Source organism: Salmo salar, chromosome ssa27 (genome assembly GCF_905237065.1).
Source record: "Salmo salar chromosome ssa27, Ssal_v3.1, whole genome shotgun sequence".
Classification (NCBI taxonomy): domain Eukaryota; kingdom Metazoa; phylum Chordata; class Actinopteri; order Salmoniformes; family Salmonidae; genus Salmo; species Salmo salar.
The window spans coordinates 41,152,777-41,167,755 of record NC_059468.1 but is presented as its reverse complement, the minus strand read 5'-3'; the positions used below and the strand labels follow the sequence as shown (position 1 = coordinate 41,167,755).

Here is a 14,979-nt window from a genome sequence, read left to right as displayed (position 1 = left end):
TATGTTTATTCTTGGTGGCGTTGGGAGGACAGCTTGACTCCATTCATGTCTAGTTGTAATATGTTTATTCTTGGTGGCGTTGGGAGGACAGCTTGACTCCATTCATGTCTAGTTGTAATATGTTTATTCTTGGTGGCGTTGGGAGGACAGCTTGACTCCATTCATGTCTAGTTGTAATATGTTTATTCTTGGTGGCGTTGGGAGGACAGCTTGACTCCATTCATGTCTAGTTGTAATATGTTTATTCTTGGTGGCGTTGGGAGGACAGCTTGACTCCATTCATGTCTAGTTGTAATATGTTTATTCTTGGTGGCGTTGGGAGGACAGCTTGACTCCATTCATGTCTAGTTGTAATATGTTTATTCTTGGTGGCGTTGGGAGGACAGCTTGACTCCATTCATGTCTAGTTGTAATATGTTTATTCTTGGTGGCGTTGGAGGACAGCTTGACTCCATTCATGTATAGTTGTAATATGTTTATTCTTGGTGACGTTGGGAGGACAGCTTGACTCCATTCATGTCTAGTTGTAATATGTTTATTCTTGGTGGCGTTGGGAGGACAGCTTGACTCCATTCATGTCTAGTTGTAATATGTTTATTCTTGGTGGCGTTGGGAGGACAGCTTGACTCCATTCATGTCTAGTTGTAATATGTTTATTCTTGGTGGCGTTGGGAGGACAGCTTGACTCCATTCATGTCTAGTTGTAATATGTTTATTCTTGGTGGCGTTGGAGGACAGCTTGACTCCATTCATGTCTAGTTGTTAATAGGCAGTTTTGGTTCATTGTGAGATGGGAAGAACTATTGGTCACTATAATATGCAAATCTGCTGTAGCTACTTCACAGCTGTCCTATTGGTCACTATAATATGCAAATCTGCTGTACCTACTTCACAGCTGTCCTATTGGTCACTATAATATGCAAATCTACTGTAGCTACTTCACAGTTGTCCTATTGGTCACTATAATATGCACATCTACTGTAGCTACTTCACAGCTGTCCTATTGGTCACTATAATATGCAAATCTACTGTAGCTACTTCACAGTTGTCCTATTGGTCACTATAATATGCAAATCTACTGTAGCTACTTCACAGCTGTCCTATTGGTCACTATAATATGCAAATCTGCTGTAGCTACTTCACAGCTGTCCTATTGGTCACTATAATATGCAAATCTACCGTAGCTACTTCACAGCTGTCCTATTGGTCACTATAATATGCAAATCTACTGTAGCTACTTCACAGCTGTCCTATTGGTCACTATAATATGCAAATCTAGTGTAGCTACTTCACAGTTGACCTATTGGTCACTATAATATGCAAATCTTGTCATGTTCGTGTGTGTAGGTGGCAGGAAAATCAGGCGCAGGAGAAACCAAGTTGGTTAATATGGAGTATTTAAATAAAAAAAAAAAAATAACACAACCCACGTAACATCACATCACAAACAATCACCGACAAGGACATGAGGGGAAACAGAGGGTTAAATACACATGTAATTAATGGGATTGGAACCAGGTGTGTAGGAAGACAAGACAAAACCAATGGAAAATGAGAAAACTGATCGATGATGGCTAGAAGACCGGTGACGCCGACCGCCGAACACCACCCGAACAAGGAGGGGCATCGACAGAAGTCGTGACAGTACACCCCCCCCCCGACGCGCGGCTCCAGCCGCGCTTCGTCACCGGCCTCGGGGACGACCCGGAGGACGAGGTGCATGGCGATCCGGATGGAGACGATGGAACTCTCGAAGCAGGGAAGGATCTAACACATCCTCCACCGGAACCCCAGCATCTCTCCTCCGGACCGTACCCCCGGACCGTACCCCCGGACTGTACCCCTCCCAGTCCATGAGGTACTGAAGACCCCTCGCCCGACGTCTCGAATCCAGGATGGATCGAACGGAGTACGCCGGGACAATGCGTCTGCCTTAACGTTCTGGGAACCTGGTCTGTAAGAGAGGGTAAACACAAAACGGGTGAAAAACATGGCCCACCTTGCCTGGCGAAGATTCAGTCTCCTCGCTTCCCGGATGTACTCCAGATTGCGGTGGTCAGTCCAGATGAGAAAAGGGTGTTTAGCCCCCTCAAGCCAATGTCTCCACGCCTTCAAAGCCTTGACGACAGCCAACAACTCCTGGTCCCCCATGTCATAGTTAGCGCTGCCGGGCTGAGCTTCCTCGAGAAGAAGGCACAGGGGCGGAGCTTCGGTGGCGTACCCGAGCGCTGAGAGAGTACAGCTCCTATCCCAGCCTCGGACGCGTCCACCTCCACTATGAATTGCAAAGACAGATCCGGATGAGCCAACACAGGAACTGAGGAAAACAGAGCCTTCAAAGCCCTGTCCGCCGAAAAACTGATCGATGATGGCTAGAAGACCGGAGACGTCGACCGCCGAGCACCGCCCCGAACAAGGAGGGGCATCGACGTCGGCAGAAGTCGGAACAAATCTACTGTAGCTTGTGTCTGTTTAGTAACTTTGTCTGCTTAGTTAAATGAACAGACTCATAATGTAAAAGTGTAGTCCAGAAGGGAAACCTTCCAAATGCTTCTACACACAGGAGAGGACAAGTAGTCTTCAAGCTACTCATATCCCTCTCGGCTTCCCTGCTGCCCTGTCTGCCCTGTCTGCCCTGTCTGTCTGTCTGTCTGTCTGTCTGTCTGTCTGTCTGTCTGTCTGTCTGTCTGTCTGTCTGTGTGCCTGCCTGTCTGCCTGCCTGTCTGCCTGCCTGCCTGCCTGTCTGTGTGTCTCCCTGCCTGTCTGTCTGGAGGACAAAGGGATTGGCCAGGGATTAGATTTGCATTTCAGGGTTAGTTTAGTTGTACATATAATGTTGTCTTTGGTCCGATTCCAGACTTACCTGCTCCAAACACTTACACAAATGCAAACACGTGAACAGTGGACACAGACCTAAACGCACACCAAAAAAAGACAGAGCAAGACACAAACGAACGTGGAATGCACACACACACACACACACACACACACACACACACACACACACACACACACACTTTCAGACCATTCTGCGGGTTAGATTTGAGTTTATTCTGTCACGGTAGATGCTATTGGGTAGAGTTCCGTCTGAGACTCCAATAGACCCGGGGAGACGGAGGAAGAAGTGATCATCAGGAAGTCAAACCACAGAGAGCCAAAGCAAGGAGAACAAAGTCCTGTGTGGCTCCGGGCCTAACCCACAGGCATTCTGGGACACTAGGCTATATTTTACATGTTACGGGATCTCAGAGCAACAGCCAATCAGAACGCACGGCCATCAGTCTCATAATGACATGTTAGAAGGAGGACAAAACAGAGAGAGAGATCCATGGGATCCCTACAAAACCAGACAGATGTTGCTATGACACCAATATGACAGTTATATGACAGTTTATAACCTGCTGTGATGGGCCCTAACCACAGTTTATAACCCGATGTGATGGGCCCTAACCAGACAGTTTATAACCTGGTGTGATGGTCCCTAACCAGACAGTTTATAACCTGGTGTGATGGTCCCTAACCAGACAGTTTATAACCTGATGTGATGGTCCCTAACCAGACAGTTTATAACCTGGTGTGATGGTCCCTAACCAGACAGTTTATAACCTGGTGTGATGGTCCCTAACCAGACAGTTTATAACCTGATGTGATGGTCCCTAACCAGACAGTTTATAACCTGATGTGATGGTCCCTAACCAGACAGTTTATAACCTGCTGTGAGGGGCCCTAACCACAGTTTATAACCCGATGTGATGGTCCCTAACCAAACAGTTTATAACCTGATGTGATGGTCCCTAACCAGACGGTTTATAACCTGGTGTGATGGTCCCTAACCAGACAGTTTATAACCTGATGTGATGGTCCCTAAGCAGACAGTTTATAACCTGATGTGATGGTCCCTAACCAGACAGTTTATAACCTGATGTGATGGTCCCTAACCAGACAGTTTATAACCTGGTGTGATGGTCCCTAACCAGACAGTTTATAACCTGATGTGATGGTCCCTAACCAGACAGTTTATAACCTGGTGTGATGGTCCCTAACCAGACAGTTTATAACCTGGTGTGATGGTCCCTAACCAGACAGTTTATAACCTGATGTGATGGTCCCTAACCAGACAGTTTATAACCTGATGTGATGGTCCCTAACCAGACAGTTTATAACCTGCTGTGAGGGGCCCTAACCACAGTTTATAACCCGATGTGATGGTCCCTAACCAAACAGTTTATAACCTGATGTGATGGTCCCTAACCAGACGGTTTATAACCTGGTGTGATGGTCCCTAACCAGACAGTTTATAACCTGATGTGATGGTCCCTAAGCAGACAGTTTATAACCTGATGTGATGGTCCCTAACCAGACAGTTTATAACCTGATGTGATGGTCCCTAACCAGACAGTTTATAACCTGGTGTGATGGTCCCTAACCAGACAGTTTATAACCTGGTGTGATGGTCCCTAACCAGACAGTTTATAACCTGGTGTGATGGTCCCTAACCAGACAGTTTATAACCTGGTGTGATGGTCCCTAACCAGACAGTTTATAACCTCGTGTGATGGTCCCTAACCAGACAGTTTATAACCTGATGTGATGGTCCCTAACCAGACAGTTTATAACCTGATGTGATGGTCCCTAACCAGACAGTTTATAACCTGATGTGATGGTCCCTAACCAGACAGTTTATAACCTGATGTGATGGTCCCTAACCAGACAGTTTATAACCTGATGTGTTGGTCCCTAACCAGACAGTTTATAACCTGATGTGATGGTCCCTAACCAGACAGTTTATAACCTGATGTGATGGTCCCTAACCAGACAGTTTATAACCTGATGTGATGGTCCCTAACCAGACAGTTTATAACCTGATGTGATGGTCCCTAACCAGACAGTTTATAACCTGATGTGATGGTCCCTAACCAGACAGTTTATAACCTGCTGTGATGGGCCCTAACCACAGTTTATAACCCGATGTGATGGTCCCTAACCAGACAGTTTATAACCTGATGTGATGGTCCCTAACCAGACAGTTTATAACCTGATGTGATGGTCCCTAACCAGACAGTTTATAACCTGATGTGATGGTCCCTAACCAGACAGTTTATAACCTGATGTGATGGTCCCTAACCAGACAGTTTATAACCTGATGTGATGGTCCCTAACCAGACAGTTTATAACCTGATGTGATGGTCCCTAACCAGACAGTTTATAACCTGATGTGATGGTCCCTAACCAGACAGTTTATAACCTGGTGTGATGGTCCCTAACCAGACAGTTTATAACCTGATGTGATGGTCCCTAACCAGACAGTTTATAACCTGATGTGATGGTCCCTAACCAGACAGTTTATAACCTGATGTGATGGTCCCTAACCAGACAGTTTATAACCTGCTGTGATGGGCCCTAACCACAGTTTATAACCCGATGTGATGGTCCCTAACCAGACAGTTTATAACCTGATGTGATGGTCCCTAACCAGACAGTTTATAACCTGGTGTGATGGTCCCTAACCAGACTGACTATATTATTATAATCACATTGTGATGTATCATTTAGCCTACTATGTCTTCATCCTAAATGGCACCCTATTCCATAGTGCACTACTTTAGACCAGGGTCTATAGGGTAGTAGTGCACTACTTTAGACCAGGGTCTATAGGGTAGTAGTGCACTACTTTAGACCAGGGTCTATAGGGTAGTAGTGCACTACTTTAGACCAGGGTCTATAGGGTAGTAGTGCACTACTTTAGACCAGGGTCTATAGGGTAGTAGTGCACTACTTTAGACCATGGTCTATAGGGTAGTAGTGCACTACTTTAGACCAGGATCTATAGGGTAGTAGTGCACTACTTTAGACCAGGGTCTATAGGGTAGTAGTGCACTACTTTAGACCAGGGTCTATAGGGTAGTAGTGCACTACTTTAGACCAGGGTCTATAGGGTAGTAGTGCACTACTTTAGACCAGGGTCTATAGGGTAGTAGTGCACTACTTTAGACCAGAGCCCTATGGAACTCTACATTCTCAGAGAAAGGGTTCCAAAAAGGGTTCTTCAGCTGTCCCCTAGGAGAACCTTTTTGGTTCCTGATAGACCCTCTGTGGAAATGGTTCTACATGGAACTGAAAAGGGTTCTACCTGGAACTCAAAATAGTTATTCAAAAAGGGGTTCTCCTATGCAAACAGCTGAGTGTAACCGATGTGAAATGGCTTAGCTAGTTAGCGGTGGTGCGCGGCTAATAGCGTTTCAATCAGGTGACGTCACTCGCTCTGAGACCTTGAAGTAGTTGTTCCCCTTTGCTCTGCAAAGGGCCGCGGCTTTTGTGGCGCGATGGGTAACGATGCTTCGGTGGGGTGGCTGTTGTCGATGTGTGCAGAGGGTCCCTGGTTCGAGCCCAGGTTGGGGCGAGGAGAGGGACGGAAGCTACACTGTTACATAAAGAACACCTTCAGGTTCTAGACAGCACTTCTAAGAGCGTATGACTTACTATTCAAAATGGATTCCCACGACTGGAAGCCTGATTTCTTAATAACTCAATTTAAAAAAAAAAAACGCTACAAATACAAACAACAAGTCAATGCATACTCCATGTGTCCGTGTGCAGACTACAGTAGGTAATCAGGATGTCAGTGTGTTCTCTCAGGGACATATGACGTTTGTTTTGTGGCTTTTAAAGATGGCCTCACTGTGGAATTACTTCTGGAAAACCACTCTGATGTATTGGACATGTGTGGTGTGACATGTCCCTCTCTCTCCCTGTGTGTGTGTGTGTGTGTGTGTGTGTGTGTGTGTGTGTGTGTGTGTGTGTGTGTGTGTGTGTGAGAGAGAGAAGCAAGGGCTTGCATAATCTCAAACACCTATATGAGTGTTTTAGACACCGACTCCACACCAGTGACCGTCAACGTTATTCAGTAATTTTTATTAATGAATGGGGTCTGAGCGCGCGTTCATCCGGATATATCGGGCTGGCTGAACGAAACTAAAGCCTCGCGCCCACCTGTCGCTGAGACACACGAATAGAAAACCCACCGGGCAACTAGTCATGCAGGAATACGATTAACCACTGTCTGCAGCTAAATATGCTGCAGTGGTGAGATACGTGGAGAGAACTAAACCGAGAGAGAGAGAGAGGAGAGAGAGAGAGAGAGAGAGAGAGAGACAAATAAAGACAAACAAATACTTTTGAGTGTCTTTGACATCGGTGTTTAAATGTGTTGTAGCCTACCAAATATACTCGCCTGTCTGCAAAATCAAACTGCGTTCGCGGTTGATCTTTTAAAAAAAATAGCCCACCAGATAAAGTTTGTGACTGACTACGACATTGCCAAGTTTATATATATATGAATAAACAAAAAAACAACATTGAAATGCATTAATCCAGAATAAAATAGGTGTGGCAAAATGAAAACATGACAAACCTTATGCGGGGCTCTAAGTAGCCGGTGGACTCCTGCTATCTGATTGATAAGCGGGATATCCTCTCGGAACGTGTAGTGTGGCGGTCTGGTCGGCTCCGGGAAATTGGTGCTGTTGAATGGATCGGTATCGTCTAAGAACTGGACCCTGCAGACAAACGTAGCCATGATGTATCCATCCAAGAGGCTCCTCCGATGAGGGTGGGGTAACTAACCGAGGTTAACGATAAGACCCGTCGCCTAGCAAGGAGCACTGTCTCTCCTGCTTGCCTTGTAACAACACAACAACAACAACAACAGCAGGTTGCCAAGTTCGATCAGCTCTCTGGTTGGGTGGGCTACTATAAACAGACTTCGTGTGGGTGACTTCTCGTGAAGTCTGATTGGACCGGTATGAGAAACTGTTTCGGTTCGCTGGTTGGTTAGTGCGCCCATAGGGAGAACCGATTTGTCCTGTTACTCTGCCTTGGTACCGTGTCACTGCGGAGTCGCTGCTGGCTCACAGCAGGTGGCCAATGACACGAGAGGCAGGCAAGGTGCTGGAGAGAGAGAGAGAGAGAGAGAGAGAGAGAGAGAGAGAGAGAGAGAGAGAGAGAGAGAGAGAGAGAGAGAGAGAGAGAGAGAGAGAGAGAGAGAGAGAGAGAGAGAAAAGGTCAACCAGTGAAGAACAAACACCATTGTAAATTCAATCCATATGTTTGTTTATTTTCTATTTTGTACTCTATTTTGTACTATTTGCACATCATTACAACAGTGTACACATAATATGAGATGTGAAATATGTAATGTTTACTGTTAATTTTTGTATTGTTTATTTCACTTTTGTTTATTATCTATTTCACTTGCTTTGGCAATGAAAACATATTTAAAGCCCCTTATATTGTAATTGAGTTGAGAGCGAAGGATAGTGAATTGAATTGAGAGAGAGAGAGAGAGAGAGAGAGAGAGCTTAGTCTGTATGGGACAGCCGGTGTGTCGTCTAGAGAGAGGGCAAATCCATCCCCCTGCGACCCCCCTCCTCTCCTCTGGCATTAACGTAACAGTGAGGACTACGTCTGATTTCAAAGCAAATTGCGACCTCTTCTGGTAAACTGTTAATCATGCACCAGAACCGAAGAAGTGCACTGCTCTAATCCGATCTAACCGACAATGAGGTAGTCTATTTACGTTGACGCTAAGGCCCTTCAAAAGGAAGATGCTTACAGCTTTCAAGAAGTGTGAGAAGGTATGTTGTTAACTAAGTACTGCAAATATATTAAACCTGGGCTGAGGGGTATCCAGGATGGCGCTGCGGAGATGGATAGCTGCCATCTTACGGGTTCCTGACCAATTCTGCTATTTCGTGTGTGTGTGTGTTTTTTTAAAAAACTAATCTCAACTTTTGTTGTACATAATATTACCGCCATCATTTCGTATGACCATAAACAGCTGCTGGACATCAGAACAACGATCACTAACCTCGAATTGTTTGAAGATTTCTACTTCAAGGAGTCGGCAGCTGTAAATGTATTACTCATCCCAGACCAAGACCCGGTTACATAAAACATCTTAAGTTAAAGTTTTCTTAACAGTTGCACAAAAACATTTTAAGGCAAATTTCCCCCTTAAATTAAATGAAAAATGTTCGTCCCTTAACTGCTTCATTCAGTATGGATATCAATGTAAACAGCATTCAGTATGGATATCAATGTAAACAGCATTCAGTATGGATATCAATGTAAACAGCATTCAGAATGGATATCAATGTAAACAGCATTCAGTATGGATATCAATGTAAACAGCATTCAGTATGGATATCAATGTAAACAGCATTCAGTATGGATATCAATGTAAACAGCATTCAGAATGGATATCAATGTAAACAGCATTCAGTATGGATATAAATGTAAACAGCATTCAGTATGGATATCAATGTAAACAGCATTCAGTATGGATATCAATGTAAACAGCATTCAGTATGGATATCAATGTAAACAGCATTCAGTATGGATATCAATGTAAACAGCATTCAGAATGGATATCAATGTAAACAGCATTCAGTATGGATATCAATGTAAACAGCATTCAGTATGGATATCAATGTAAACAGCATTCAGTATGGATATCAATGTAAACAGCATTCAGTATGGATATCAATGTAAACAGCATTCAGTATGGATATCAATGTAAACAGCATTCAGAATGGATATCAATGTAAACAGCATTCAGAATGGATATCAATGTAAACAGCATTCAGTATGGATATCAATGTAAACAGCATTCAGTATGGATATCAATGTAAACAGCATTCAGTATGGATATCAATGTAAACAGCATTCAGTATGGATGTCAATGTAAACAGCATTCAGAATGGATATAAATGTAAACAGCATTCAGTATGGATATCAATGTAAACAGCATTCAGTATGGATATCAATGTAAACAGCATTCAGTATGGATATCAATGTAAACAGCATTCAGTATGGATATAAATGTAAACAGCATTCAGTATGGATATCAATGTAAACAGCATTCAGTATGGATATCAATGTAAACAGCATTCAGTATGGATATCAATGTAAACAGCATTCAGAATGGATATCAATGTAAACAGCATTCAGTATGGATATAAATGTAAACAGCATTCAGTATGGATATCAATGTAAACAGCATTCAGTATGGATATCAATGTAAACAGCATTCAGTATGGATATCAATGTAAACAGCATTCAGAATGGATATCAATGTAAACAGCATTCAGAATGGATATCAATGTAAACAGCATTCAGTATGGATATCAATGTAAACAGCATTCAGTATGGATATCAATGTAAACAGCATTCAGTATGGATATCAATGTAAACAGCATTCAGTATGGATATCAATGTAAACAGCATTCAGTATGGATATCAATGTAAACAGCATTCAGAATGGATATCAATGTAAACAGCATTCAGTATGGATATCAATGTAAACAGCATTCAGTGTGTATATCAATGTAAACAGCATTCAGTATGGATATCAATGTAAACAGCATTCAGTATGGATGTCAATGTAAACAGCATTCAGTATTGATATAAATGTAAACAGCATTCAGTATGGATATCAATGTAAACAGCATTTGTGGAGGTGAATGTTGCTTTCTTCTGCCCTGGTTTCAAAGGGAAAAAATCAGCTAGCTATGTAGCTAAACAATACAAGGTGCACAATCCATGGCTAAAATGCTAGCTGTCTAGCTAGCTAGCTACTCTTGTCAGTTAGCTTGACATGCTAGAAAGTAATAGAAACAAGGTGAGAAAAAAACTAAAATAACATGTTTTATTATCTTCTGAATCAATTTGTTTCTCCTGTCTTGAATGTAGATGTTCTATTTTGTGACTTTCCAAAATAAATATGATCTCTTTATTGTTCAAAATCTTTTCATGTTCAAAACTATGCACTCTCCTCAAACAATAGTTCAACAACCCTGGGTTTATAGGCGTGGATATCGACTCTGCCGCTCGAGCATGCTTTTGCGGCACAGTCGATAGCGCGCTGGACTTCGGCTAGAATGTCGAGGGTATTAGCATGGTATTCTTTCACTGTAATAGCTACTGTAAATTGGACAGGGCAGTTCAATTAACAAGAATTTAAGCTTTCTGCCAATATCAGATATGTCTATGTCATGGGGAAATTTTCTTGTTACTTACAACCTCATGCTAATCGCATTAGCCTACGTTAGCTCAACCGTTCCGTGGACGGGACACCGATCCCAAATACGTTTTTGAAGGGAAACACTTAAGATATTTTATATGCATCAATTTCCAGGGCCTAATCCCTGACGAGACTACATCGATGAGTAAATAAATCGCCTCTACCCTCCTATTGGCAAACATACAATCACTGGAGAATAAACTGGATGAGCTCTGTTCAAGATTATCCTATCAACTGGACCTGAAGAACTGTAATATTCTATGTTTCTCTGAGTCGTGGATGAACAACGACATGAATAATATACATCTAGCTGGTTTTGCCATGCATCGTCAAGACCTTCAGGTTAAGGTTAATAAGGAAGGAGGTTTGTGTCTATTTGTTTAACAACAGCTGGTGCGAGATCTCTGATGTTAAGGAAGTCTCTAGGTTTTGCTCGCCTGAGTTATAATACCTCATGATAAACTGCAGACCATGCTATTTGCCAAGAGAGTTTTTATCTATATTTTTCATAGCTGTCTAATTATCACCACAATTGGATGCTGGCACTAAGCCTGCCGTAAAAACGAGCTGTATGGAGCGATAAGTAAACAAGAAAATGCACATCGAGTCGCCGGTGATTTTAATGTAGGGAAACTAAAATGTGTCTTACCTAATTATTTCTCTTCATATGACAAGGATTGAAAATGATTTACCAGTAGATTGTCGACTTGATTCATGATGATGACTGCTAGCTAAGATTTTGACATGATCAGTCCAATCAAAGCTACTGTAGATATAATGTGATTTGACGTCATTTTATCTGTGGCCAATAACCTTGAGCCTTCTTGGATGGGCACTTCTAATGTAACTCCTTGACAGCACCCAAGGAGCTGCCCTGAATGATGGGTGGCTAACGCTAATGTTAGCTTGGTGGCTAATGCTAATGTTAGCTAGGTTGCTAATGTTAGCTAGGTGGCTAACATTAGCAATGCTAGGTGTTAAGGTTAGGGTTTGGAGTTAGGTTAAATAGTTAACGTTAGATTTAGGGGAAAGGTTAGCTAACATGCCAAGAAGTTGCAAAGTAGCTAAAAAGTAGTAAATGGTTGGAAAGTTGTTAATTAGCTAAAATGCTAAACTTGTACCGGATTTGCATTTACTATGTTACGTGTAGTCTATGAGACCAGGCTGAAACATTGGAGTGGTCGGTTTGATTGAATTCCATTGTCTACGTACAGTATTTCTACATAGAGCGTAGGCTTACTACCTTGAAAACAACCATTATCACACTGTAATGTGGTCTAACTAAGTGAAAACAACCATTATCACACTACTTTTGAATAGGGCCCATATTTTTTATGTAACCTTTATTTAGCTTGGCAAGTCAGTTAAGAACAAATTCCTATTCACAATGACGACCTACCCCGACCGAACCCTAACCCGAACGACGCTGGGCCAATTGTGCACCGCCCTATGGGACTCCCAGTCACGGCCTGGTTGTGATACAGCCTGGAATCGAACCAGGGTCTGTAGTGACGTCTCTAGCACTGAGATGAAGACCGCTGCGCCACTCGGGAGCCATAGAGCCACCGGTAGTGCTTCTATATAGGGAATATGGTGCCCATTTGGGACGCAGCCACTGTCGCTGTCCTCAATGGTCTGACTGGAAGTAAACACTTTCAAATATTTACCACCGGAACATCTCAACCAGACCGACACTTTGAAACAGATTATTTAGCTACATTAGCTTTCATCCCAGTGTCCCTCTAACATACTCCTCTAGCTACAGCATGGCATGTCCTCCAATAAAGACACAATCATTCATTGTTTTACAATGCCTTTGTTCCCGGGAAAACACTAAAAACAGAAAAGTGGAGGCAGGTTCATTGAGAGAGAATGAGAGAGAGCGGACAACATCAGACATCTCTATCAAACCAACATAACCCCTTCCCCTCAGCGTCCGACAGCTCTTTCAGCCGGACAAATAACAGGTCAAATAAAATGAATTCGGAAATAGATCAAAAGCCTCCTGATAAATGTTGCGAAATCATTCCAGGTCTGAACACAGAGGAGACACAGAGAAATGGATCTCAAGGAATTTGGATTGGTGAACTCCAGTGCACTTCAACGGAGTACGTATGTATAAAGATGTATACTAATAGTGAGTTGACTGCACGTGGAGAATGTAAGAGAGATGGAATAATGTAGGGTAAGGTTTGTGAAGAATGTGTACATGGGAGGAGGACATAGAGATAAGTTAAGTGATAAAACATGATAACAACAGATTCGCTAAAGGCCTACTTAAGCTTGGAATAGTCAATGTCCACAAATTTAAAAGGAATGACAATTTGTATAATAACGATCTCACAAGTTTTTTTCTTAAATTTCCTGCCTAAAATGACATACCCAAATCTAACTTCCTGTAGCTCAGGCCCTGAAGCAAGGATATGCATATTCTTGATACCATTTGAAAGGAAAGACAAATGAAATGTGAAATGAATGTAGGAGAATATGACACATTTGATCTGGTAAAAGAAACAATACAAAGGAAAAAATGTTTTGTTTGTACCATCATCTTTGAAATGCAAGAGAAAGGCCATAATGTATTATTCCAGCCCAGGCACAATTCAAATTTTGGTTACTAGATGGCAGCAGTGTATGTGCAAAGGTTTAGACTGATCCAAAGAACCATTGCATATCTGTTCAAAATGTTGTATCAAGACTGCCCAAATGTGCCTAATTTGTTTATTAATAACTTTTCATGTTCAAAATTGTGCACTCTCCTCAAACACTAACACACACACACACACACACACACACACACACACACACACACACACACACACAAACACACGCTACAGACACACATCACAACTGTTGCTACCAGACTCCTATTATACTGCTCCGTTATACACTTGCTCCCATCCTCCCCTTCCCCAATACACATGTAAATATTAGACTATAAATTGTGACTTCCTGTATTATACTGATGCTAAAATGTTTATTCTATTCTACTGAGCCATTTACTTTATGTTCCTATTCTTCTCTTTCATCATTTCTTATTGTTGAGAAGGAACCCGCAGCTAAGCATTTAGTTGGACGATGTAGCCTGGTGGTTAGCGCGGGTAGCCTAGTGGTTAGAGCGTTGAGCCAGTAACCAAAAAGTCATTGTAAATAAGAATTTGTTCTTAACTGACTTGCCTAGATAAATAAAGGTTACATTTAAAAGCTTTTTAGGCCAGGACTAGGTTTTCTGTGTCCGGGAAACCGGCACTGAATGGATGGACAGAACTGTCTCAAAACAACGATCATGTCGTTATTCTGTTTTGCTTGTCTTGATATTCCACACTGTACCTTGCTACCAAATCCTAGCACGTAGCGGCCTTGGGGTTTATGGGTATCATTGTGGTTATGGGTACTGTTGTTTTTGTATTTTCAAGATTCTTGAGTAAATAGTTAAACATGAAAAACCGTTCGTAGTCGACCTACCACCATCTCAACCTTACAGGCTCTGTGTGTTGTCCCATACAGAAACATCTTGGCCTTGCTGAATCCTTTCAGCCTTCCCAAAAGGCAAAATCACAGAAGAAGAAGAATCCCCACAGAATCTAAAATGGCACCTTCCCATAGATCATTCAGAGTCTGAACTTCAAGACCTGCGACTTGCAAACTTTCCTCAGTGATGTATGGTCACAAGGCATCAAAAGCCTTTTGCCCATTTCAATTGGCGCCATGTTGGTCATGGAACATTTGGTGCCAACATGGAGAATAGTTTCCCAAACTCTTTACCGATGAATCTGGTTTTAGTTATGTTTCCCCTGATGGTGAGTCATTGTCTTAAGAAAAAGGGTGTGGAGGGAACTGGTCTGGCCTTCATCGTGTTCACAGAAGCAATCACCAAGACGCCTGTCTCTTCTCTCTGG

The 14,979-nt window shown here is 42.5% G+C and overlaps 1 protein-coding gene across 5 annotated transcripts in view; it reads right to left on the bottom strand.

Annotated features, from left to right (window-relative positions):
- Positions 1 to 7,922, bottom strand: part of LOC106570731 (FH1/FH2 domain-containing protein 3) — a 191,231-nt gene extending 183,309 nt beyond the window's left edge. For 3 of the 5 annotated variants that reach the window (XM_045709310.1, XM_045709312.1, XM_045709313.1), the window contains exon 1: positions 7,412 to 7,922. In XM_045709310.1, the coding sequence (XP_045565266.1) occupies positions 7,412 to 7,576 (165 nt within the window). In that variant the 5' untranslated portion in view covers positions 7,577 to 7,922. The remainder of the gene's footprint in view (positions 1 to 7,411) is intronic. The other 2 variants (XM_045709309.1, XM_045709311.1) reach the window with 1 other exon arrangement.
- Between the last annotated feature and the right edge of the window lie 7,057 nt (positions 7,923 to 14,979).